Below are 23,729 nucleotides of genomic sequence, written 5' to 3'. Positions count from 1 at the left end.
GTTTTTTTATAGTCAGTTAAGTGTCTGTTTAGCAGCAGTATCAACGGATAATAAGCAGACAGTCTACTTATACTCAAATGGACCATCAAAATAAAGTGTTATCGCAAAGTAGAGAGTAAAAGTAAAGAGAAGGTAAAGAGGCAGAATTGAGGAGGCTTGTTCTTCATCTAGTGAAGCTTGTTCTTTAGCTAGTGAAGCATTCAGTTTTGCCACTTACAAAGTACGCCATGTAAATAGCAAATGCACCATGGCGTGACGCAACTGACTCTTAAAGGGAATGGGAGATGAGACTCTAATTAGTTTAATGCCCATTATGCTCAAAACACACCCATAATTCATTAAGAGAATAAGCACAACCTTGTTAGACCATGCGCTTGGGCGCAGACTGTATTTTTCCATCCTCAAAATAGCAAAAAACCTTTAATGCTTTTGCGCCATGTGCTTTAGACTTTGGACTACATCATTAAAATAAAGCCCTATGATAGTAAAATTAGAGTTGACAACATCAAGATGCACAAGTGCACTTGAGGGTGAGTAAAATTGAACTGTTTTGCTAAAAATTAAGAAAAGTGAATGAATACAGACGTCTTTACACATACATGAAAAATAAGGTGGATACAGGTCATGGAAATTTATCTTTTTAGTCAGTAAAATCAGGAAATAAAAATCTGGGAACCTTGATTTGTAAACAGAAAATGGAAACTTAATCAAGTTTGTGAAGGGTGAGTAAATGATGACAGAATTATCATTTTTGGGTGAACTGTCCCTTTAAGCTCTACCTTTTTTATTATTGTACATGTTGCATGTGACAAGATTAATAGGACTTCTCATGTGTGAAATTAAAATAAAAACATACAAAGGAATAACAAACAGCACTTGGGATTTGAGTTCAGAAGTCAAAGTATAAAAGCAACTGTTTATATTTACGTGTTTTGACCTCTGTTTGTGATGTTTGGTTCAGTGGTGGCGAAGTCATCCGCTCCATCAGCACTGTGATTACAATCTTCTTTTGTGGTTCCATCATGTTTTTCTGTATCCCCTGTTCTGTTGTGTTTATTAGAAGGAGATCTGAAGTACTGTAGTGCTGTGTGAGCATGAGCTAGTGCACATCCATCAGTATTTTGTTGTGAGTGAGCATGCTATAATGCTTTATCCAGTGGCTTTGTGCAATATGTGACGACATTTTCATGATGCGAGGAAAAGAAATGGGACTGTACAAAGAAATGTGGAGGATATTAGGGTCAAACTTAATTAGGGTCAACCTAATTCACATTTAATTACTTGGTTGATTGGTTCGTTGGTTGGCTGGTTGGTTTATTTGATTGGTTTACTTGAATGGTTTATTGATTGATTGATTGATTGATTGATTGATTGATTTATTTATTGATTGATTTGGTTGGTTGGTTGGTTGGTTGGTTGATTTGATAGATTGGTTGGTTGGTTGGTTGATTTGATAGATTGGTTGGTTGGTTGGTTGGTTTGATGGTTACCCAATATAATCAAGAGAAATTCAGTGGCTACTTTTACATGTGCCAAATTTTGTCAATTTTTGTCAGTTCTTTTCAGCCAATTTCATCTTTATAGTTAAAGATGTGTACTTGTGCACTGTCTAATGCATGTGCCTTAGAGATTTATGATAATAAACATGAATATTAGATCTGGATATGATTGAGAAAGTATAGCCACATTTAATTGTTTACTTTTTTGCTGTTGGATCAAATTAGAAAAGGAATAAACCACCCCTTCCAATCTGATTAAATTCAATCGGTTCGAGTCTGATTAAAAACTAATTATTAGGGTGCATGTAAACTTAGCCACTGTGTTTTATTGTTTGACTGTCAGTATCATCTAATATAAATAGATACAGTGCACAAGGTTTAGACCTGCACAAAATTTTTGCACTGACTAAGAACATAAATAAATGACACAAAAAATAAGTTCATAGTTTAATAGTAAGTTGGTAATCTACTAGATTTCAATACTTTTTTATTTTTCCCAATTGGGTCAGTTTTTTTCACTATATATGTTGACATTTTGACAACTTCAAAAAAAGGTTTTCGATGATAAATTTTTTGGGGGGGCCGATCCCAGTACGGATTTTTTGTATCTATGGGTGCAGTTGCTATGGTTACTACTGTTTGGGGGAACCACATTTATTCTGAACTGTGACCAAAACTGACCGGAACTACTTTAATCTATTATTGGCAGATAAATATCGGTATCCAATACATGGGTGTATCTATGGGTTAGATATGGTTACTAATATTGTTTGGGGGAAGCACGTTTATTTTGAACTATAATCAAAACTGACTGGAACTGCCTGTTAAATTCAACAAATTTAATGAATGAACAAATTTAATGAATTAATCTATTATCGGCTGACAAATATCGGTTTCAGATACATGGGTGTATCTATGGGTGCAGTTGCTATGGTTACTACGGTGTATATGGGTTTGGGGTAAATGCATTTATTTCAAACTGTTATAAAAACTGATTGGAACTACTTGTGCATTTCAACGAATTTAACAAATAATCTATTTTCGGCTGATAAATATTGGTATCCGATACATGGGTGTATCTATGGATGCAGTTGCTATGGTTACTACTAAGGTTTCGGGGAAGTGCATTTATTTCGAACTGTTATCAAAACTGACTGGAACTGCCTGTGCATTTTAACGAAATTAACGGATTTAATTAATTAATCTATTATCGGCTGATAAATATCGTTATTAGATACATGGGTGTATCTATGGGTACAGTTGCTATGATTACTATTAATGTTTGGGGTGGAAGTACATTTATTTCGAACTGTGATCAAAACTGACTGGAACTACTTGTGCATTTCAACGAATTAACTAATTAATCTATTATCGGCTGATAAATATCGGTATTTGATACATGGGTGTATCTATGGGTGCAGTTGCTACGGTTACTACTAATGTTTGGGGGAAGCACATTTATTTCTAACTGTAATCAAAATGACTGAAGTTACTTGTGCATTTCAACAAATTTAACAAATTAACAAATTAATTTATTATTGGCTGACAAATATCGTTATTCGATACATAAGTGTATCTAGTTGCTATGGTTACTATTAATGTTTGAGGGAAGCGTATTTATTTTGAACTGTGATAAAACTGACTGGAACTACTTGTGCATTGCAATGAATTTAACAAACACCCTCCAACCAATCAGAATCAAGGGTTTCAATAGTCCATGGAATAATAAATTATGCAATTGCGCTAGGAACTAATTTAGATGTGTAATTTAGAACACAACTGCACACCTTAGGATGTTCATCAACCAATCAGAATCAAGCATTCAACCAGACCAGATTCAACCAAAAAACCTAAATAATGTAATAATAACGAATAAAAATATCAGTGTGAATTTATGAGTATTTTATTTTTCTTCTGTGAATTAGGTTGGACCCTAGAGACGTAGGTATGCCATTATAGATGTGACAATCAGAAGTAGAACGTTTTCTGTTCTATTGTTTGCTGTTTCTTAAAATAAGTATGATTTGAGCAAATGTTTAATGTTGTGCCATGTTGGTTTCTTTCGTTGAAAAATACTGAATTTGTTTTCTCTAGACTTGATTATATTAATGTGTGTGCCTTTCTCTTGGAACATTGTCGTCTGTATTACACTTGTGATACTGTGAGATTGGAAATCTCGCACTAGTATCCTTGCTGCTGTATGTGATATTCTGAATAATAGAAATGAGATTAGAATTAATCATTAAAGACTGATTTATTAATGCTATATGCCTGTTATCCATCTCTTGTGGTGTCTGCGGCATATTAAAATCTGAACGGTCATAAAATTGATCATATACACTCTTTTTTTTCTGTGTTGTATTCCTGATGATGTTGTAGTTTTATGTATGAGCTTAACGTTACAATCAAATGTCACACTTTAGAATAAAGTTTCATTAGTTAATGTATTTACTAATAAAGAGCAATACTTGTACAGTATTTCTAAATGAGAGTTCAACATTAACTAATGCATTAATAACATCCAATTTCTTTTGTCCAATCCAACACTGTTGAGTTAGCATGAACTATCAATGACTGTATTTTTAATGAACTAACATGAATAAATACTGTAACTTCAACTGGTCATTGTTCATGTTAGTAAATGCACTAGTTAACATGACTCATACAACCTTATTCTTAATTGTTTAGACAGTTGTGAATACAATATCCTTATTACGTGCATTTATTACTGCAGTACAGAGGGTGAGCACTAGAGGGTATCCTTGATTTTACTGTCTATGCAAAACTAGTTTTAGGATTTCTGTGAAGAGCTACCTGTACTTATATAAATGCAATTATGAATGATTTTCAACTGAAAATTCAACCCTGAACACATCCATACACACAGAAAAGTATGACTTTTAGTATTCAACCCCAGCCAGTGTGACATTTTAAATAATTTATTTTTTGAAAATGAAGTTTTTTATTGGTTTCCTCTTAATATAACATACAGTACGAAACGAAAATGCATACAAATTCTTCACAGTTTAGAAAATTAGAAAAAATTATTTATGCCCGTAGCCAGCCTATTAAAATTAGTGGTTCTTTTTTCTCAAAAAGTGGACCTTTTCACAGTCATTCGCCTCTTTTTATACTAATTATAAAGTTCAAATACTGCATTTTAGTGACATTTTAAGCACTAAATTTAGCTTGTCGGATGGTTATTATTACCACACTTTTTGATGCAACAAAAATATTTCCTACATTTTTGTCAAAGTGCATATTAAACTATTTTATTTTTACAAACAATTGTGTTTATTTACAAATGTGCATTCCGTTACTACAGTTTAATAAATAATGTTTTTTTTGAACGAAGAAGAAAAAATACTTTTTTAAATGCTATTTTATTATCATCCATTATTTAAAAAAATAAGGAATCTGTTAAAACTTGTTTTAAATAAAAAACTGTAGCCTATAGGCAAGTAACAAACTAGCCAGCTCATTTCCTCAGTCAGAATATGTCCATTTTAATAATAAAAGTTAATAATGAAATTTGTCTCAAAACCTTTTATTGGTTATTTTTACAATTTATGATGACATACTGTCAAAAATGGGGCAAATGAGCTCATATATGGGGCCAAATTCTGGACTTTGTCAGTAGTGGGGTGGGTCTGTTGAACAACCCGAACCACCAGGCATCCGCCTAAATGTCTTAACACAGATTCCCAAAAAGGTTGAATCTTTGTACTCTGAAAGTATGTGCTAGTATAAAAGTATGTGCTAATCTCTTGTTCACAATCCTAAATAACTAATTTCTAGTTACTGATTTCTTTTGTCTTTGTCATGATGACAATACATAATATTTTACTGTTTTTTGCAAGACACTGTTCAGTAATATTCATCTTATAGTGCAATTTAAAGGCTTAATTAGGTTAATTAGGCATGTCACTGGACAACAGTGGTTTGTTCTGTAGCCAATCAAAAAAAAAAAAAAAACGATTGTTAAAGGGACTAATAATTTTGACTTTAGCAGTTTTACATTTTTATTTTTATTTTTTTGCCAAACTAATACTCCTAAAAGAAAAATGGGGTATGAGGAATACTTTGATAAATTTTGAAACATTGCTTAGGAAATTTTTTTAAAATAATTAAAATTTCAAAAAGGACCAATAATTTTGTCTGTAAAAGTAACCTGTGAAACAATCTTGATTCAGAAATTGCTATTAAGTTCCACAAAACAAATTGTAAGAATTGTAAGGAAAGTAGAGAGACTGAAACAGTATTTTTAGGCTTAACTTGTTTTGTTAGTTTTTAAAGCCATCTTGTTCTCTAGAATTCCACATTTTCTGAATAAATCTATTTTTTTTGGCATGGAACAGGATGCTTATTGTCCTGACAATTCCTGGTCACTTTCAAAGAGCGACTTGAGCAACATTTCCATTTGTGTTCAGCAGAGCAAAGGCTGAGTAAATTAAATTTTCATTTTGTAATGAACTAATAGAAATAAGACTAAATCCAGCTCTTGTTTGAGAGGTCTGTAGAGCTTCGGCTTGGCTGGGTTTCAGAGAAAATAAACTTCCAGAACAGAAACACACATTAACCAGACACTTCAGCTCTGTGGTCAAAAAGTGAAGACCTCTCTGCTACATTAAACAAAGATGTCATCTAGGAGCAGAGAGTGAAAGAACAGCTGCTTTTGGCTGAAATGGATGTCAACATTGGTGTTCCTGCAGATCAAAGAATGGTTTGCTAGCAATTCGATTGGTTCGCTCTTATTGAGAAGCTCTGATGGGCTCAGACTGACGTCACTCACCACATCTGAGGTCACGATCCCTCAAATTTACATTTCTCAGAAGGTTTTGTCCAACCATTCATGAGCATTTCAGCCTACTTGTGCAGTACAACCTGTATTCAGTAGAGGTCAATAACCGTTTTCCGTTTTAATATATTTTAAGTAGGGGTGTAACGAACGGTACTTGTATTCATCCCGAACCATCAGGGGTGTACAGCTGTCGCAGCATGATGTGGTTAGCACTGTTGCCTCACAGCAAGATGGTCGCTGGTTTGAGTCTCAGCTGGGTCGGTTGACATTTGTGGAGTTTGCATGTTCTTCCCGTGTTGGCATGGGTTTCCTTCAGGTGGTCCGGTTTCTACCCCAGTCCAAAGACATGCAAGATATAGGTGAACTGAATAAACTAAATTGGCCGTAGTGTATGAGTGCGAATGGGTGTATATAGATGTTTCCCAGTATTGGATTGCAGCTGGAAGGACATACGCTATGTAATACATACAGTTGAAGTCAGAATTATTAGCCTCCCTTTGAATTTTTTTTCTTTTTCAAATATTTCCCAAATTATGTTTAACAGAGCAAGGAAATGATCACAGTATGTCTGATAATATTTTTTCTTCTGGAGAAAGTCTTATTTGTTTTATTTTGGCCAGAATTAAAGCAGTTTTGAATTTTTTATGAACCATTTTAAGGTCAAAATTATTAGCCCCTTTAAGCTAATTTTTTTGACTGTGTACAGAACAAACCATCATTATAAAATAACTTGCCTAATTACCCTAACCTGCCTAGTTAACCTAATTAACCTAGTTAAGCCTTTAAATGTCACTTTAGGCTGTATAGGAGTGTCTTGAAAAATGTCTAGTAAAATATTATTTACTGTCATCATGGCAAAGATAAAATAAATCAGTTATTAGAGATGAGTTATTAAAACTATTATGTTTAGAAATGTGTTGAAAAAAATCTTTGTTAAAAAGAAATTGGGGGAAAAAAATAATACAGGGGGGGCTAATAATAAATAATAACATCTGTATGCTGAATAAGTTGGCGGTTCATTCTGCTGTTGCGACCCCTGATAAATAAGGGACTAAGCTGAAAGGAAAATGATTGAATGAATAATACAGTTGTCATGCCAACTTGCTTCTGTATACAGAAGCTTGCAATGCTTGCCCTACCTCGAGTTCTTCTGATAGGTCCACTGCTTTGGAACTGACATTAATGAGTGGCACTGCAGGTAAAAGTTATAATTCTTTTATCTTGACAAAGTGTCAAAAAAATGTGACACTCGTGTTTGAGGTGCTGCGAGAGTGAATAACGGTTACAGGTCTACCTGACAAAAGTCTTGTCGTCGATCCCAGTTGTAAGAGCAACAAATAATAACTTGACTTCTAGTTGATCATTTGGAAAAGTGGCAGAAGATAGATTTTTCTGATGAATCATCTGTTAAACTGCATCCCAATTATCACAAATACTGCAGAAGACCCATTGGAACCCGCATGGACCCAAGATTCTCAGAGAAATCAGTCAAGTTTGGTGAAGGAAAAGTCATGGTTTGGGGTTGCATTCAGTATGGGGGCATGCATGTTTGGGTTAAGATGAAGGGGGAGGGGTCTTGATGAACTCTGGGAGTCCTGCAAGAACACTTTCTTTGCCATTCCAGATGACTTTTTATACGTTATTTGATTTAAGTCACTTCCGATACCAAATGTTCAACTAGAAGTCAAGTTATTATTTGTTGTTCCTAAAATTTGAATAGGCGACAAGTTGTCTGATAGTGTATATGTCAGAGTTCTCTACACCCACACAAACACACACACACACACACACACACACACGAGCAATGATTGAACAAGAGTGTCCACTGCATTTAACTCCACAAATGAGTATAAATACATTTTGATCAATCATATTATTTTTTTGTAGTGTAAAAGCACAAGTCGGATAAAGTCAAGACATCAGGGTTATCACAATTCTGTCGAAATGTAACATTTAGATTAAAACGTGTACTGTGTGCTCCATAAATGTAAACAGTCTTGTGACAGTTACTATTTGTTTGTGTGGACATTCCACCAAAGCCAATGGGAAGTGAGCCTGCGACCTTTAGCCAAAAAGGGCTAACAGCTAAAGCCAATCTCTGCATTCACAAAGAAAAATGGAGGCTCATTGGGAATCACAACTCTTGTGCTGTACTTGCTGAAGTTATTTCATCGACTTCATTGAAGCGTAGTTTACGGCAAATCAAAATAAACTTCTGACTGAGAGGCGTCTGTTTGTTTGAGTTGGCAGTGAGGGATGTTTACAAGAAGAACGCGGAAAAAGTGAATAAGCCGACTTATATTATTAGAAAGCACACTTGTTTCTGTAAAATGTGTCATACTGGATTGTTTGTGCATTTATTAGTGTCCGGTGTGAATTCCGATGACATGGTAAAGCATTCTCATGATGTCATCAGAAATGTTTCTTCACAGTCACATTGTGATTCACTCACAGTGTGTGTGTGCTTTTCCAGTACTGCAGTAGGCGGTAGTGTTGCATCTGTTGCATAGCTTTAGCTTTTAATAGACAAGCTGTTTTTAAGTGTATACGCCAATGAATGATTGGACAAAATATGCAGGAATGACCGCAGATGACTAAACTTCTTCCTCTCTTTACAAATATATATTTTAAATCAATGTCATGCAAACATGCCTTTGAGTCACGATTGGTTGGGAAACAGCCAGAATGTCAACAGTCTGTTTCTGCACTGATAATGAGATCATTCCCTCGCTATCCTAGTCATTTTATTGATTTCTTGCCATAATTTGAGGTCTGAATTGAGCAACGCTGAATTATACAACACGTTAATACAATGTGTCACTGTGGATTATATCATATAAAAAATAAAACAACAGCTCACCATCTGCTGACACATTTCTATAGACGCACTGTGGAAAGCCAGTTGCTTTAATTCTGCATAATAGTCTTCACAGTGACACTCATTATATGTGAAAAATTGAAATATACACTGTATAGATGCCATATTGTCAGTGTAAATGACATATTAATTCTGCTTTTGACTCACTCTCATAAGCAATACGGCTTTATTTTATCTGTGAAATGTATAAAAGTGATATTTTAAAGAAAGCTTGAAAACCAAATGGTACTTTTAGGTCATATCTCTCAAATTTAAATGTATTCAGATAGAAAACATGGACAACCAAAATCTGTTGTGGCTGGTTTAAATACTCCATTTGTGTGCTGCTCATTGGCATTTGAGATAAAACAAACTGTAAACAACCTAAGCTGCTTCCTAATTTACATACAAAATTGTGCAATGTGCCCTATAGACGCTGGATGTCCCTCCAGGAGAAAAAAGTAAAAACAAACAATAGAAACTATCATGGACGTTCTAATGGTTTCCAAACACATAAAACTATTACACATTAAAAGCCAATAACTTTTAACTATTAAAACCAGTGCATTTTAGTGTGTTTTGGACAATGAAGGCAACGAATGATCCATGGGAACCATTCAAGTTTTCATCAGAACTATTTTCCCAGCAATTATTTTTGTTTATATTTTGACATGTAAAAGATGTCTAATAGACGTTTAAACATAGTCGTCCTGGCTAAAACAAGGCAAAATTTGAGCTGTCAGTGAAACATCGATAGATACACGTCTAAGAATATCCCAAAACTAGACTAGTCATCAAATAGACAGAAATGAATGACTACACATAAAGTCTGTCTAATCTGTCTATTTGACGACCAGTCTAGTTTTGGGCAATTCACCTTTATTTTTATAGCGCTTTTACAATGTAGATTGTGTCAAAGCAGCTTCACCTAAGATCATAGTGAATTGAAACAGTGTAGTTCAGTTTTCAGAGTTTAAGCTCAGTTCAGTGTGGTTTAATATTCACTACTGAGAGTCCAAACACTGAGGAGCAAATCCATTGATGCGCAGCTCTACAGGTCCCAAACCATTCAAGCGAGTGGTGACAGCAGTGAGGAAAAAACTTCACCAATTGGCGAAAGTGAAGAATTAAAAAATCCTGAGAGAAACCAGGCCCAGTTGGGCATAACCATTTCTCCTATGGCCAAACGTCTTGTGCAGAGCTGCAGTCTAGGCGCTGAATAAGCTGGACGTCAGCGAGACTTGTCTGTCCTCGGAGCATCACAGGAATCAGTCTCATGCTCTCCACTCCATGACCACCACAGCAGCTGCTCAGGATACGGTAGATGTCTATTAGATTTTCACTGACAGCCCAAGTTTAGCCTTGTTTTAGCCAAGCTGCCTACGTTTAGATGTCTATTAGACGTCTATTAAACACAAAATTGTTTGCTAAGTTAACTGATTTACATCATTACCAATTGGATTCTATTGCAGCTGTTGTTGTTGTTTTTCTGATTCATTTAACCAGACATATTTGGTGGGTGTATTGTGTAAGTTCCCCTTCAGGTTCACAAAAGGGTCAGTAGATTTCCAAAAGGGAACATTGTCAAAATAGGCTAATATTATGAAAAGGTTTTCTAACATTTTGCTATTTTTCCAGATATGTTAATAGGTGTCCTCACGAGTATCTGTTATTTAACAACAAAATTAAACTATTAACATGAAAAAAGTATTTATGCATTATTCATGGAACATTTTTCAGGGTTCATACGGTCATGGAAAACCTGGAAAAGTCATGGAATTTTGACATGGCATTTTCCAGGCCTGCAAAAGTTTTGCAAAAACAGAAAAACCCACAAAGTTTTGGAAAAGTCATGGAAAACAAATATCTGTATACTTGAATATAGGTTAGTTGTCTTTACTTCTTTTCTGTCCTTGGCCAATCACATACTCTCACATTATTAGTGCGGTGTAAGCATTGTCTAAACACATTTTACATAGATATAAATATAAATTTAAACTGAATAGATTGTTTCGTGTTTTACAAGATGTTGTAATAAATTTGAACATATTTTTTTGAACATTTGTTTTTCTTTTATCACGCATATGTAGACATTGTATGAAACATTAGGTCAAAAAATAGACTTGAACGTCTTAGAAAAATCATGGGAAAAGTCATGGAATTTTAGTAGTAAAAATGTGAACCCTGATTTTTGTTAATTAACATTTAATTAATAAGACATTAATATTTGTATGCTTCAGATTTGAAGAATGTTTAAATAATACTTTAGAAATATGATAGAACTGATTAAAATGTCTATTTAAAATGATTTGTTTGAAATAAAAAAAAAATTCAATGTTCTGAATAACAATCAGATTTCATGGCATATTCAAGAGCAAAACATTCTCAAGAGAACATGTTGCTATTTGGTAGACTGCAGATAATCACATTAACTATTGCAGTTTGATTACAAATATTTTTGTTATATATATAAATATATCAGTTATATCAGGGTATTATGTAGAGAATTAGTTTTTACAATATCAGATGACTTTCTGAAATGTCCTTTTAAAGTTATAATTCACCCAAAACTAATAATTCTGTCATCATTTGCTCACCCTTTACTTGTTCCAACGCAGTTTGAGTTTCTTTATTCTGTTGAACACAAAAGAAGATATTTTTAAGAAAGCTGTAAACCTGTAACCGTTGACTTCCATATTTGTTTTTTCTACTATGATTGTCAGTGGTAACAGGTTTTCAGCTTTTTCAAAATATCTTCTTTTGTGTAACAGAATGAAGAAACGCATAAAGGTTTGGAAGGTTGAGTAAATGGTAAATTAAATTTTGGGGCAAACTATAGAAATATAGTTTTACTACAAACAAAAAATGTTTACACTATGGTAATGATACATTAATACTTGTTTTGTTACACTAAGCCTAGTTTAATTGTGGTGTTTGTCGTTAAACTTTGTTTATTCGTATATTCACGCAAGGATTCACTTTTGAGATTTAAAATAAAGTTCAGTTGGTTTCAAATGGAGCATTCAACAATATTAGTCTATATGTATCGTTTTATTTATTCAAATACTTTTCGCGGTCACGAAACCGACCGTGACCTCTTTTTTTCCTTATCAGAGCATTTTCAAAGCGTGACTTTTCTCTGAGTGGCGGTGAAGGACTGAAGTGTCATTGCCCCCTTGTAACGCCAGTGTATGGGAGTTGTAGTAATCAGTGTAAGCGTGATATCTCATACAACGTACATTTACGATGTAAGTAGGCTACTATCTTGTTACTCATGTCAAATGAGTTTGTCAAAAGCTTACAAACACTAAACCGTGTGTCTCAACAATGACACGTTTTGAAGTATGGCCTAAATTTCAAAACAACAAAACGACATTTCCCACAATTCTCGGTGTGACGTATAGCGTTTGTTGACATTGCGTACGTGTGAATTGGATGCCTGTATATGGAGTGGACATGGTCAGAAATGACTTGATCCTAACGGTATTCCCGACACTGCGTTCAAGTTAAGCTTTTTACACATGATTTTGATGGCCTAAAACAATACGCAAATCTGACGGGGCTGCACTTAATTTCGCGCGAAGTTGAAAGTCAAGTCGACGCTGCTGGACACTTGCGTTATTATGATGCCACGAGACAACATGACTTCCACAGTCCAGAAAATCGCCAAACAGGCCCTCGCAACATTCCGAAACCCGTCTGTCGTTGGAGAGCACAACAAAGTGTTTTGGGAGAACCAAAGCAAGCTGAAAAGCCTCTTGGCGGAGGTCCGGGCGGCGGACTTGAAAATCGCAGCCCGGACCCCCGAGAGCGCCCCGGTGCCGCCTCAGCGCATCGCTCCTCCCGTCACATACATGCACATCTGCGAGACCGACTCCTTCAGCATGGGGGTGTTTCTGCTGAAAACGGGGGCTTCGATACCGCTGCACGACCACCCGGGGATGTACGGCATGCTGAAGGTGATCTACGGGAAGGTGCGGATCAGTTGTTTCGACCGCCTGGATAAACCGAGAGACGGCGCCAGCGGCGTGCAGTTCAACCCTCCGCTCATGCCTTTCCAAAGGGGCCACTTACTGGCCTCAGTGCTGAAGTCCGTTGGGGAGTACACCGAGGACAGCAGCCCGTGTGTACTCTCACCACAGCAGGACAATATCCACCAGATAGACGCTGTTGACGGACCCACTGCTTTCCTGGACATCTTAGCACCCCCGTACGACCCAGACGAAGGGAGAGACTGCCATTATTATAAAGTTTTACAAGCTCATTCAGAGGCTGCAGATAAAAAGAGCGAAGCCCAGGATCAAGGGGACGTGTGGCTATTGGAAATACCCCAGCCTAGTGAATTTTGGTGTGGTGGTGAACCATACCCAGGGCCTAAAGTGACCCTCTGAGAGTGGTGCATAACTGTATAAACTGGGAAAAAAATCATAGTCTGGATTGATTCAGGGGATTGTATGTTTTTTTTTTCTTTTACCTGGGTACCTTAAAGAGACAGTTCACCCAAAAGTGAAATAATTTTACTCATCCCTTACTTGTTTCAAAGCTTTATGAGTTTTCTGTTGAACACAAAAAATATATATTTCGAAGAAACCTGTAACCATTGATGTCCATAGTAGGACAAACAAACACAATGTAAGTCAATGGTTACAGGTTTCTATCATTCTTCAAAATATCTTAATTTGTAAATGATTTGGAAACACTTAAGTGTGAGTAAATGTTGAACTGTTTTCTTCAATAGAATATACAGTGGTTTATGTCTAACCACTCATCACAGCTGCTGTCTTAAATTATCTTTTGGCTGTTCTTTTTTTGTACTTATGTCCATAAATGTCCTGTGTTTGCATGCAGATTGTGTTCTGATTTTACATGGAGGTTCAACAAAAGTCTCTGTCTCTTTGTATAACGTGCGATTAATATTTAATTATTTGCAGCAGATGTGAGATTTGGTTTATCAGAGTGGGAATCTCGTCATCTTGTTTCCATTGTCATCATTGTGTTAATGCATTAAGCTGTGCAGGACAGAGAAATGCTTAGTAACCGGTTCAAAACACTCACTTGACAAGCTGGCCTACGTGACACTGGGCACTGAATGCTTTTTTTTTGTCTTTTACACTCCTGATAATAATGAAAATCAAGCACTTAGCCAGGATTCCAAATTTAAAACAGTTAAAATAATGAATGGAAATCATACATGTACTATGAAGAATATGTTCCCTCCTAAATGTTTAAATTAATAAAAAAGTGAAAGATTTGCTGGTCTTCTTATGATTTAAATACTTTCTTTAATTCTTTGGGGACATGTTATTGACAATAATATACACTTTCGTTTAAGGTTTTTCATGTTAGTAGAAATCACCTGCAGACAGGAAGGAAAACTTTTTAAAAAGCTATATTAATGTTTACTTTAAGTAGATTTTAGGTGTTAAATTGTTTATATACAGTGCCCAGCATAATTGTATAACCCCATTTTAAAAATGAATATTTTTATCCATTTCTCAGTGAATATAGGCGGTGCATTTCAACAAAACAGATTTACTGAAAGATAATACAATTAAATTCAAGCAAAATATTGCAAAAGACATTACAACCTACAAAATGTCAACTAAAATGATAATTTTTTTTTTTTTTTTGCTTTTCTTGATTTTTTTTCTTTTTTAAAACGTGTATTTAATATTGTTTTATAACATATAAATTTGGGTGTACTAGTTTTTAGACCAATATTGTAAGTTATTTTGTTAGATGCGCTCAAACTTTGGCTTCAGTACTGACTAATCTAATGTATAGGCACAAATATAATATTGTGTAGCTTCCTATTAATTTAAAGAGATTTGTGAGGGGTGTACTTGTATATGCTGAGCATAGTATTTTAATTTTGTAAATTAATATAAAATAATATTAGTAATTTAATAGACTTTAAAATTGTATTGATTCCTGTTATGATGATGCTAGATTTTCAGCATCATTACTCATCATTACATAATCAGAAAACATTGTAATTTGCTGATTTAGAGTTCAAGAAACATTTCTGATTATCATCCTTTAAGTTGTTCAGAACATTTGTTCTCTACCTAACATTTTGTATCTTTGGGTGAATTTATACAACAGCATTTATTTAAGAGTCTTTTGTGACATTGTTGTGAACAGTTATGTTGTATCAATTTACTGCAACCCTGTTGATATTTTAAGTCTTCCAGCTTGGTTGGTTGTGTATATTTTAAAAGGATTGTTCTCAAAAAAAAAAAAATGGTCACAGTTTACTTATCCTTGGCTGGTTCCTAATCATTTGTTCTTCTAATTGTGTTCTGTTGAACATAAAAGAAGATATTTTGAAAGATGTTAAAAATCTTAATTTCAGTAGCATTTGTTTTGCCTACTATAGATGTCAGTGGCTACAGGTTTCAGTTCTCAGAATATATTTTAAAAAATAGTTTGAGACAAGTCAAAAGTGAGTAAATGATTGCAGAAGAGTTCTTTTGGGGTGTTTGCCGCGGGCCTCACTTCATCAGCTTAACTCAAATGTTTGTAAAGTTGTGACCTCTAGTGGTGCAACTTTGCAATGCCATACAGGTATGAAACCCATTTCGCAGAAAAGCTGATTCTCAAAAATACACCTTGTGTTTATTATCACTTTATTCAGACACGTAACAATAATAGTCAACAAAAAGACTCACTGTAAACACTATTTCTCAGAACAAATGCATTTGGCACCACATGAAATATTCTGTGATAATGACTAGCTTCTACAACAAACCACATTCAGCATTCAGATTTATAAGCTGCCTTCGTATTTTTGTGCACACAAACAAGGTCCAGGTTGACGAACCCAGGGGTCATCATGTATGTGCTAGCCTCATTGGTGCTAACTAATCAGTTCCCATCAGCGCTGGAGCTGTGAGGGCCCACGGACAGCTTTCTGTCCTTCTGTCTCTGGTGGATTTTTGTGTGCCTCCTTCGCTCGTCGCTCCGGGCGAACTTTCTGCCGCAGAAGTCACAGGAGAAGGGCTTCTCGCCCGTGTGTGTGCGGATGTGGGTCGTGAGGTGGTCGCTCCGGCTGAAGCTGCGCATGCAGATGCGGCACTGAAACGGCTTGTGTCCGGTGTGGATGCGGACGTGACGCGTGAGCTCATCCGAGCGCGAAAACCTCCGGTCGCATCCCTCGGCCGGACACGGATACGGGCGCTCGTGCACCGGTGTCTTGCACGGTCGGTTCGGGTATTTCCGTGGCCGCAGTATTGGCCTGAGTGGGACATTCTGCGGATTGGTGCCGTCTACAGGCGGCCTTGACCCGTCCACCGGACACGCCAGAGTAAAATTCCTTATAGTGTTTAAGGGAGTCAGAGGTGGCGGGACTCTAATAGACTCCAAAGAGCACGAAAATGGCTTGATATCCTGAAAAACTGCCATGTTGTCCCTTTGGCAGCTGCTGTTCTGATAAAAGCCCCCATAGTCAGGAATGATGGAGAAAAGCGCCCCGTCTATGGTTGATTTTGGGGCCGAGTACGACGGAGGGGCGTATGTTATTGGGCATGTAGTGGTCGACAGGTAGACCGAGGGGTCCTGATAGCCCTCGGCGCTACAGGTGTAAGGGGGTGGCCCTGTGTACATGTGCTCCATGTTTGGAAGAGTTTGGCCTATTTTGGAGCAGTCTGGATGGGGACCTGCGGGAGAGCCCGTGGAGAATGATCCTGGTGATGTGGGCCGGTCCTGCACTCCTGCACTGATGAAGTTGATTATTCCCTCTTGACTCCAACTTCCCTGCGCGTCGATGGAAATTTTCCCCGTGTAGGCGACAGGCGCGCTGTGCGGAGAAAACTTGCCCGGGTCCGGCAGATCAAGGTCCCGCTTTTCCACGCCGAAGCTGTCGCTGCTCAGGCCACCTGTAGAAGTAAAAATCAACAATTTTATATTGAGAAACTCTTTCTTAATATGTTTTGGTAAAAACTCCTAAAAGGGCAGACTGCGTATCTACCACGTGATAGCAGCTCTATTCAGTAAGCTATTTGTTTTCAAAAGATTGTTGGTGTGTAGGAGGGTAAATATATGCGAGTGTCTCGAAATTCTGGTTTAAAATCACAGCAAAATATTTTGTGTTACTACGATTTCCCTGCTGTTAAAACAAGATTGAAAAATAAATGGACGATTTAAGCTTAGAAGTCACATTTGTACTCTGTTTATTAATTACGCACTTAAAAACCCTAAAAACTTGTATTTTATTTTATTTGTATCTGTATTTCCAAAAAGAACCTTTATTAGAAATATTACCAGGTTATACAAAAGTTATGGGAGGAAATTAGGCTAGGCCTATTGTTTGGGTAATTTCGAAGCAAATTTTGTGGGGTTTTTTTCTTCACAAAAATGGCTTTGCAAAACTCACTTGTTTTTTTAAGACAGCAAAAATGTGAAAATATTATTGATTGTTTTGCTGTTATTCATATAAATTAGATTGTATATTGACTTATTCCAATAAATGTTCCAGTCGGGGGTTTCACAACATTTTTGTCTATTTTTGGTTCTCAACAGAACTTTTCAATCTGTCCTTAAATTAAATTTTTTCTTAGTGTCACACGAACATTTGTTGGCCTCATCTATAATGTTTTCAACCACACATAAACGTTTGGGTTTTCTGAATGTTCCAGGTTCTTCAGGAACCACTAGCTCCAATAAGGAATATTTTAAGAGTGTTTAGGCAAAACAAACGTGACAAATGCAATTTAACCTCATTGAGACTCCTTTCACTAGTTTATTTACACAACAGCTATTCCAGAAAACGACCATGAGAGAAAAATATTTATAAAAACTATTATAATATTTTTATATAGCCTATAAAGTTAGCCCATTTTAAGTTTTGAAAAACGAAACAGCTTTCAAAACACTGCTAAATCAAAACAGCAATTATTTAGACACAAAAACCCTGGTTAGTGAGCTGGGGTCTGATGCTTCCTCTCTTACCTGCGGACGCCTCGCTGTAGTGGTCTGAACAGACTCCCACATCCACATGAGGGAAGCCGGTGGGAGCGCACGGGGGAATCTCATCCAGACCGTAGACGTGTGATGGCAAACAGCGCAAGAAATCCGTTAACGACGCGCTCATTTTATCCCCGGTGCTCGCTGTAGCTGTCATTTTGGTCCTCGATGTTGTTAATAAACGATCTTGATTTGTTATTAAGTTGCTCTCAGGGCTTGTGTTGTAAATGCTGATGCTTTTATCAATGCTGTGTTAACTTCGGTGTCATCATCATAAACGCGCGCATTTGTCTGTCAGAGCTCATCAGCTCCCCTCATACGTGCCGCAGCAATAAGTGAAACTTTTATGTCGTAGTATGCATTTTAAGAAGAGCTTGTCAATGCCCCGTGACGTCACTGACCATACAAGGACAGAGCATGACAGAAAAAAAACCGGGTTGGGCTTTTCTTTTTCTTTTGGCCATGTGACGAGTCTGGCACGTTAGTTTTCTTAAATTAGATCGATATGTTGTGCATAAACACATGCTTTATCTAAACATATGTGTGGTCTGTGCTAAGAAGTAGGCGTTTTTCATATATCTGAACTTTTTGTGTGTGTTATTATCAGGAATTCCGGTTACAGTGCATCCCATAAATGGATATTATCCGGTGATCTCCATCACGCCCTTTTTGACTTATATGGGACGCATCCGGGAAACTCGACACGGAAAATAACGAGCCACGCCGATCTCACGTCCCACAGATGAACCGCAATAAAACTCAATGCAGGAAAGTGATATTTGAATATGTTGGAAAGTTATAGTCTAGTTTCTAGAGGGTTAAGGAAACATATTTATTAATACACACGCGCCGTTTCCTCTGTAACTAGACAAGATCAGTGTGATTACACATCTTTATTATTATACGGACTTTTATGTGTTTGACTTGCAACCCATTTTAACATTTACCTTTATTTTAGTCATGTACAGGATTTTAATTCACTTCAAACTATTCATGATAATTCTTTAAAACATGGGATCAAAACTGTCTTAGAGAGGTCATATAATTTGATAATTTAGCTACTTTATCATTGCAATAAAAAAAAGTATTTCATGATGGTTAGCACTGTCACCTTAGCAAGAAGGTCACTGGCTCCCTCCGGGTGCTGGTTTCCCCCACAGTCCAAAGACATGGGTGAATTGAATAAACTAAATTGGCCATAGTTTGTGTGTGTGTGTGTGTGTGTGTGTGTGTGTGTGCGTGTGCGTGCGTGTCCGTGTGTGTGTGTGTGTGTGTGTGTGTGTGTGTGTGTGTGTGCGTGTGTGTGTGTGTGTGTGTGTGTGTGTGTGTGAATGAGTGTGTATGGATGTTTCCCAGTACTGGGTTGCTGCTGGAAGGGCATCCGCTGTGTAAAACATATGCTGGATAAGTTGGCGGTTCATTCCGCAGTGGTGAACCCTGAACTAAGCCGAAGGAAAATTAATGAATGAATTTTGGCTTGGAGCAATATTTAATTGTTTGTTTTCAAAATTTTAATAAATTATTTGCTTCAAAATGTCATATTTTTTGTGTCTAATATTTTATTTATGTGCTTATTTATATATTTATTTGACCCCAGGAAGTTTCTTTGTTGCACAAATTATAATTTTTATGCATTAATTATTATTTAATAAAGTCTCAGGAGCATCAGTGGCAAAATATTTCACTTATTTATTAGTTTGTTTGTTTTTCTGTTTGTTTGTTGGACTCAGGGAGTTTTTTGATCAAAAAATTTAAATTAATTAATTTATTTATTTTAAAGTAATTGCATCAGGATTATTCATTCATTCATTTTCTTTTCAGCTTTGTCCCTTTATTAATCCGGGGTCGCCACAGTGGAATAACCGCCAACTTATCCAGCATGCTTTTATGCAGCAGATGCTCTTCCAGCCGCAACCCATCACTGGGAGACATCCATACACACTCATTCACACACATACACTACAGACAATTTAGCCTACCCAATTCACCTGTACCACATGTCTTTGGACTGTGGGGGAAACCAGAGCACCTGGAGGAAACCCACGCGAATGCAGGGAGAACATGCAAACTCCACACAGAAACGCCAACTGACCCAGCTGAGGCTCGAACCAGCGACCTTCTTGCTGTGAGGCGACAGCACTATCTACTGTGCCACTGCGTCGCCCATCAGGATTATATAAAATTGTGGCAAATATTTATTTTTTTGAGGAAAAAAAGAATTGCATTTGCATTTTGCATTTTTTGATTGACCTCAGGGTCAAAGGAACTACTAAAAGGAACTTTATTTATTTATTTATTTGTTCATTCGTTTGTTCGTTCGTTACTTCGTTCCTTCATTCCTTCATTCTTTATATTGATCTAGTTAGTGAAACTTTTTGCCTCAGTGACTTTTTGTTGTATTAATGTTTTCATTTCTTTATTTTCATTCATTTTCTTTTTGGCTTAGTCCATTTATTCATTATGAGTCGCCACAGTGGAATGAACTGCCAACTTATCCAGCATATGTTTTACGCAGCGGATGCCCTTCCAGCTGCAACCCAGTACTGGGAAACATTTCTTTATTTACTCCGCTTAATAATTTAGTGAAATGATTCGCTTCAGGTCTTTTTGCGGCAAGTTCATTCATTCATTCATTCATGCATCCATCCATCCACTCATTCATTCATCCATCCATCCATGCATCCATCCATTAATTCTTTCACATTTATTTCATTCATTCATTTTCCTTCGGCTTAGTCCCTTTGTTCATTAGTGGTCACCACAGTGGAATGAACCGCCAACTTATCCAGCATATGTTTTTCACAGTGGATGCCCTTCCAGCTGCAACCAAGGTATGGGAAATCATTCACATTTAAGCAGCTCGAAATAGTTTTATAAGTAATTTATTATAAAATATTAAATGTATCATGTCTCTAATGAAGGCACTATTAGGTTTCCAAATATTGATTTGACAAAAGCATACATGTTTCAAAATAAAGGTTCCAATAAGTTTTTTTTTTTTTTTGCACTGAATCCACAGATTTGGTTCCCCAAAGAATATTAAACAGCCAGGTCAAGCTAAAGCACTAAAGAGCCTGTCACCATACACTCAAAAAACTCATGTGGGTAGCACGATTGCCTCACAGCAAGAAGGTCGCTGTTTCGAGCCCCAGCTGAGTCAGTTAGCATTTCTGTGTGGAGTTTGCATGTTCTCCTTGTGTTCGAGTGGGTTTCCTTCGGGTGCTCCGGTTTCCCCCACAAGTCCAAAGACATGTAGTACAGGTGAATTGGGTAAGCTAAATTGGCCATAGTGTATGTGTGAAAATGAGAGTGTATGGATGTTTCCCAGTGTTGGGTTGCGGCTGGAAGGGCATCCGCTGCGTAAAACATACACTGGATAAGTTGGCGGTTCATTTACGCTGGGGCGACCCCAGATTAATAAAGGGACTAAGCCGAAAAGAAAATGAATGAATGAATAAATGCAATTGAGTTGGTCTAACATGATCTTAACCTTAAACTCAAAGGTCTAATAATATCATGTGCAGTATGTCAATTATGTGTCAAACATTTCGAAGTCTCCTACACTGTAAAAAAAAGAAATCCAGCTGGGGTGCTGGGAAAAAAAGTAAAATAACAGCCATTAAATTACAGAAATGTCCTTAAATTTAAATTTCCAGTAAATTTCTGTAAATTAACGTCTGTTATTTTACGGTAAATTTCTTTAACTTAACAGCCGCTATTTTACGTTTTTTTCCGCCACCCCAGCTGCCAAAAAAAAAAACTTAAAATAATGGATTTTTTTACAGTGTAGTTTTATTTGGAGTTATGCTAAATGAACTAAAAGAGCCATTTTTATGCATATTTCATAAGTTACATATACAGTTGATCGAGACTGATCTCAGAACTCATTTCAGGACAGTTATTGCTCACAGAGCAAAGCAACAAACTGCAGTTTTGCTAATTCAGCTGCCAATACCCAAACATGAAAATATTCTACATCTTCTAAAGTTCTAAACTAAACTAAAGTGAAGATTAAACTCTAACAAGTCTTTATATTAATTTAAACAGCTAAGATTACTTTTATTGTCAACATTTTCTCTTTCTTAATTCAATCACAGGCAAAGTATGCTGGTAACTAAAATTCCCTAACCAGGTAGTTGGACCAACACAATTCCTTCATGTTGTCCCAACACAAAATGCTTAAGTTAACTTAATGGTTTACAAATTTAAGTGGACTGAACATAAAACAAACAAATTGGCCAAAGAAATGACAAGAATTGTGTTATTTCAGCTCATTTTAAATAAGTAGTTCAAACAAGCAGCAGTTATCATTTGTTTGAGTGTAAGAAAGGTTAAGTGTATCTTCTGCGTCCACACATACAGTCTTAATCTGTCATGTTATCTGTTAGTCTGCTTATACGGCCCTCCTCGACTCTTCCTCATCTCTCTCGTCACTTTTTGTTTTTCTGCCAGCCTGTTCTATTTTGATCGGTGGCAGCGTGAGCAACCGAGCATTTGCCGAGGCCCAATTCAGCCTCCCACACGACGGAACAGCCCCTTCTCACCGAGTCCTGTAGCCAAAGTGAAGCGCCTGTGAATAGATGTGCATCTGCTTCTGCACACACTCCTCCAGCCTTCATTCACACTCGCCCACAGGCTTCTGTGCGGCCACACTGTCACACACTACAGTCAGCGCTGAGAAATCCACCACAGGCAGGATTTAAGACAAGTACACCTATCCAAAAAAACATCCTGATTCTCCTCCACTGATGTACAGCACCACAGTTGTTCAAAACATGTGGAAACTGTGTTAAACAGTTACGATATCAGTACATACAGTATTTTATCACTAAAAGAGTGAAGAATTATTAATAGTAAAGGGACAGTTCACCCCAAAATTAAAATGTACTTATTTTTACTCACCCTTGAGTGGTTCCAAACCTTTTTGTTTCTTTATTCTGCTGAACACCAAAGAAGATATTTTGAAGAAAGCTGAAAATCGGTAACCATTGACTTCCATAGGAAAAACAATGGAAGTCAATGGCTACCGGTCTTCAATTTTTGTCAAATGATATTCTTTAGCATTCAACAGAAGAAAGAAAGTCAAATAGGTTTGGAAAAAGTGAAGGGAGAGTAAATAATGTCAGAATTTTTATTTTTGAGTGAACTGTCCCTTTAAGGCGTATTGAATAGTGTGTGTGGTTGTGTGTTTGCAATTTATTGATTTGTTTTGTTGGTTTAACAATTAACCACAGGAACTTTTTATAGATTTATTTATTTAATTACATATGTACATGCAGGCTAGCTCATTCAGGATTATTTTGTGTCAAAAATGTCATTGTGACATTTACAGTGTATTTTTTTATGCAGATTTGGTTTTTTGTTTGTTTTAACTCTGGGAACATTTGGTGGCTAAAGGGTTATTTATTTATGTAGTTGTGTTAGATAACTATCGTAGTTTTAAGAAACTGATTGTGACAAAATGGGTGGGAAGTAAACAAATAAAGCCAAAATGTGTCCTTTATTTATTCATTTATTAACTTACTTACTTACAAATGTACAGCTGAAGACAACTTGATTAGGCCTCATGTGAAGTTGTATTATTCTTACATTTTATTAACTATTTCCT

The 23,729-nt window shown here is 36.5% G+C and overlaps 2 protein-coding genes across 2 annotated transcripts; one reads left to right on the top strand and one right to left on the bottom strand.

Annotated features, from left to right (window-relative positions):
• The first annotated feature begins 12,562 nt into the window (after positions 1-12,562).
• On the top strand, positions 12,563-14,409 carry adob (2-aminoethanethiol (cysteamine) dioxygenase b). The gene has a single exon (XM_056477636.1). The coding sequence runs from the start codon at positions 12,781-12,783 to the stop codon at positions 13,546-13,548; it is 768 nt and encodes a 255-aa protein (XP_056333611.1). The 5' UTR covers positions 12,563-12,780; the 3' UTR covers positions 13,549-14,409.
• Positions 14,410-15,794: 1,385 nt separating this feature from the next.
• On the bottom strand, positions 15,795-18,427 carry egr2a (early growth response 2a). Its single transcript, XM_056477036.1, has 2 exons — positions 18,107-18,427; positions 15,795-17,034 (listed from the first exon to the last, which is right to left on the bottom strand). The coding sequence occupies exons 1-2, from the start codon at positions 18,276-18,278 to the stop codon at positions 16,025-16,027; spliced, it is 1,182 nt and encodes a 393-aa protein (XP_056333011.1). The 5' UTR covers positions 18,279-18,427; the 3' UTR covers positions 15,795-16,024.
• Between the last annotated feature and the right edge of the window lie 5,302 nt (positions 18,428-23,729).

This window comes from Danio aesculapii, chromosome 17 (assembly GCF_903798145.1).
Source record: "Danio aesculapii chromosome 17, fDanAes4.1, whole genome shotgun sequence".
Classification (NCBI taxonomy): Eukaryota; Metazoa; Chordata; class Actinopteri; order Cypriniformes; family Danionidae; genus Danio; species Danio aesculapii.
Note: the sequence above shows the minus strand (reverse complement) of the source record. Positions and strands in the feature narration are given on the sequence as shown.

What these genes read in the sequence shown, in the direction of transcription:
- egr2a (XM_056477036.1), bottom strand. Translation starts at nt 18,278, where the DNA reads ATGACAGCTACAGCGAGCACCGGGGATAAAATGAGCGCGTCGTTAACG. An exon ending in CTACAGCGAGGCGTCCGCAG is followed by an intron (nt 17,035 to 18,106) that starts GTAAGAGAGGAA and finishes TTACTTCTACAG; the next exon opens with GTGGCCTGAGCAGCGACAGC.
- adob (XM_056477636.1), top strand. Translation starts at nt 12,781, where the DNA reads ATGATGCCACGAGACAACATGACTTCCACAGTCCAGAAAATCGCCAAA.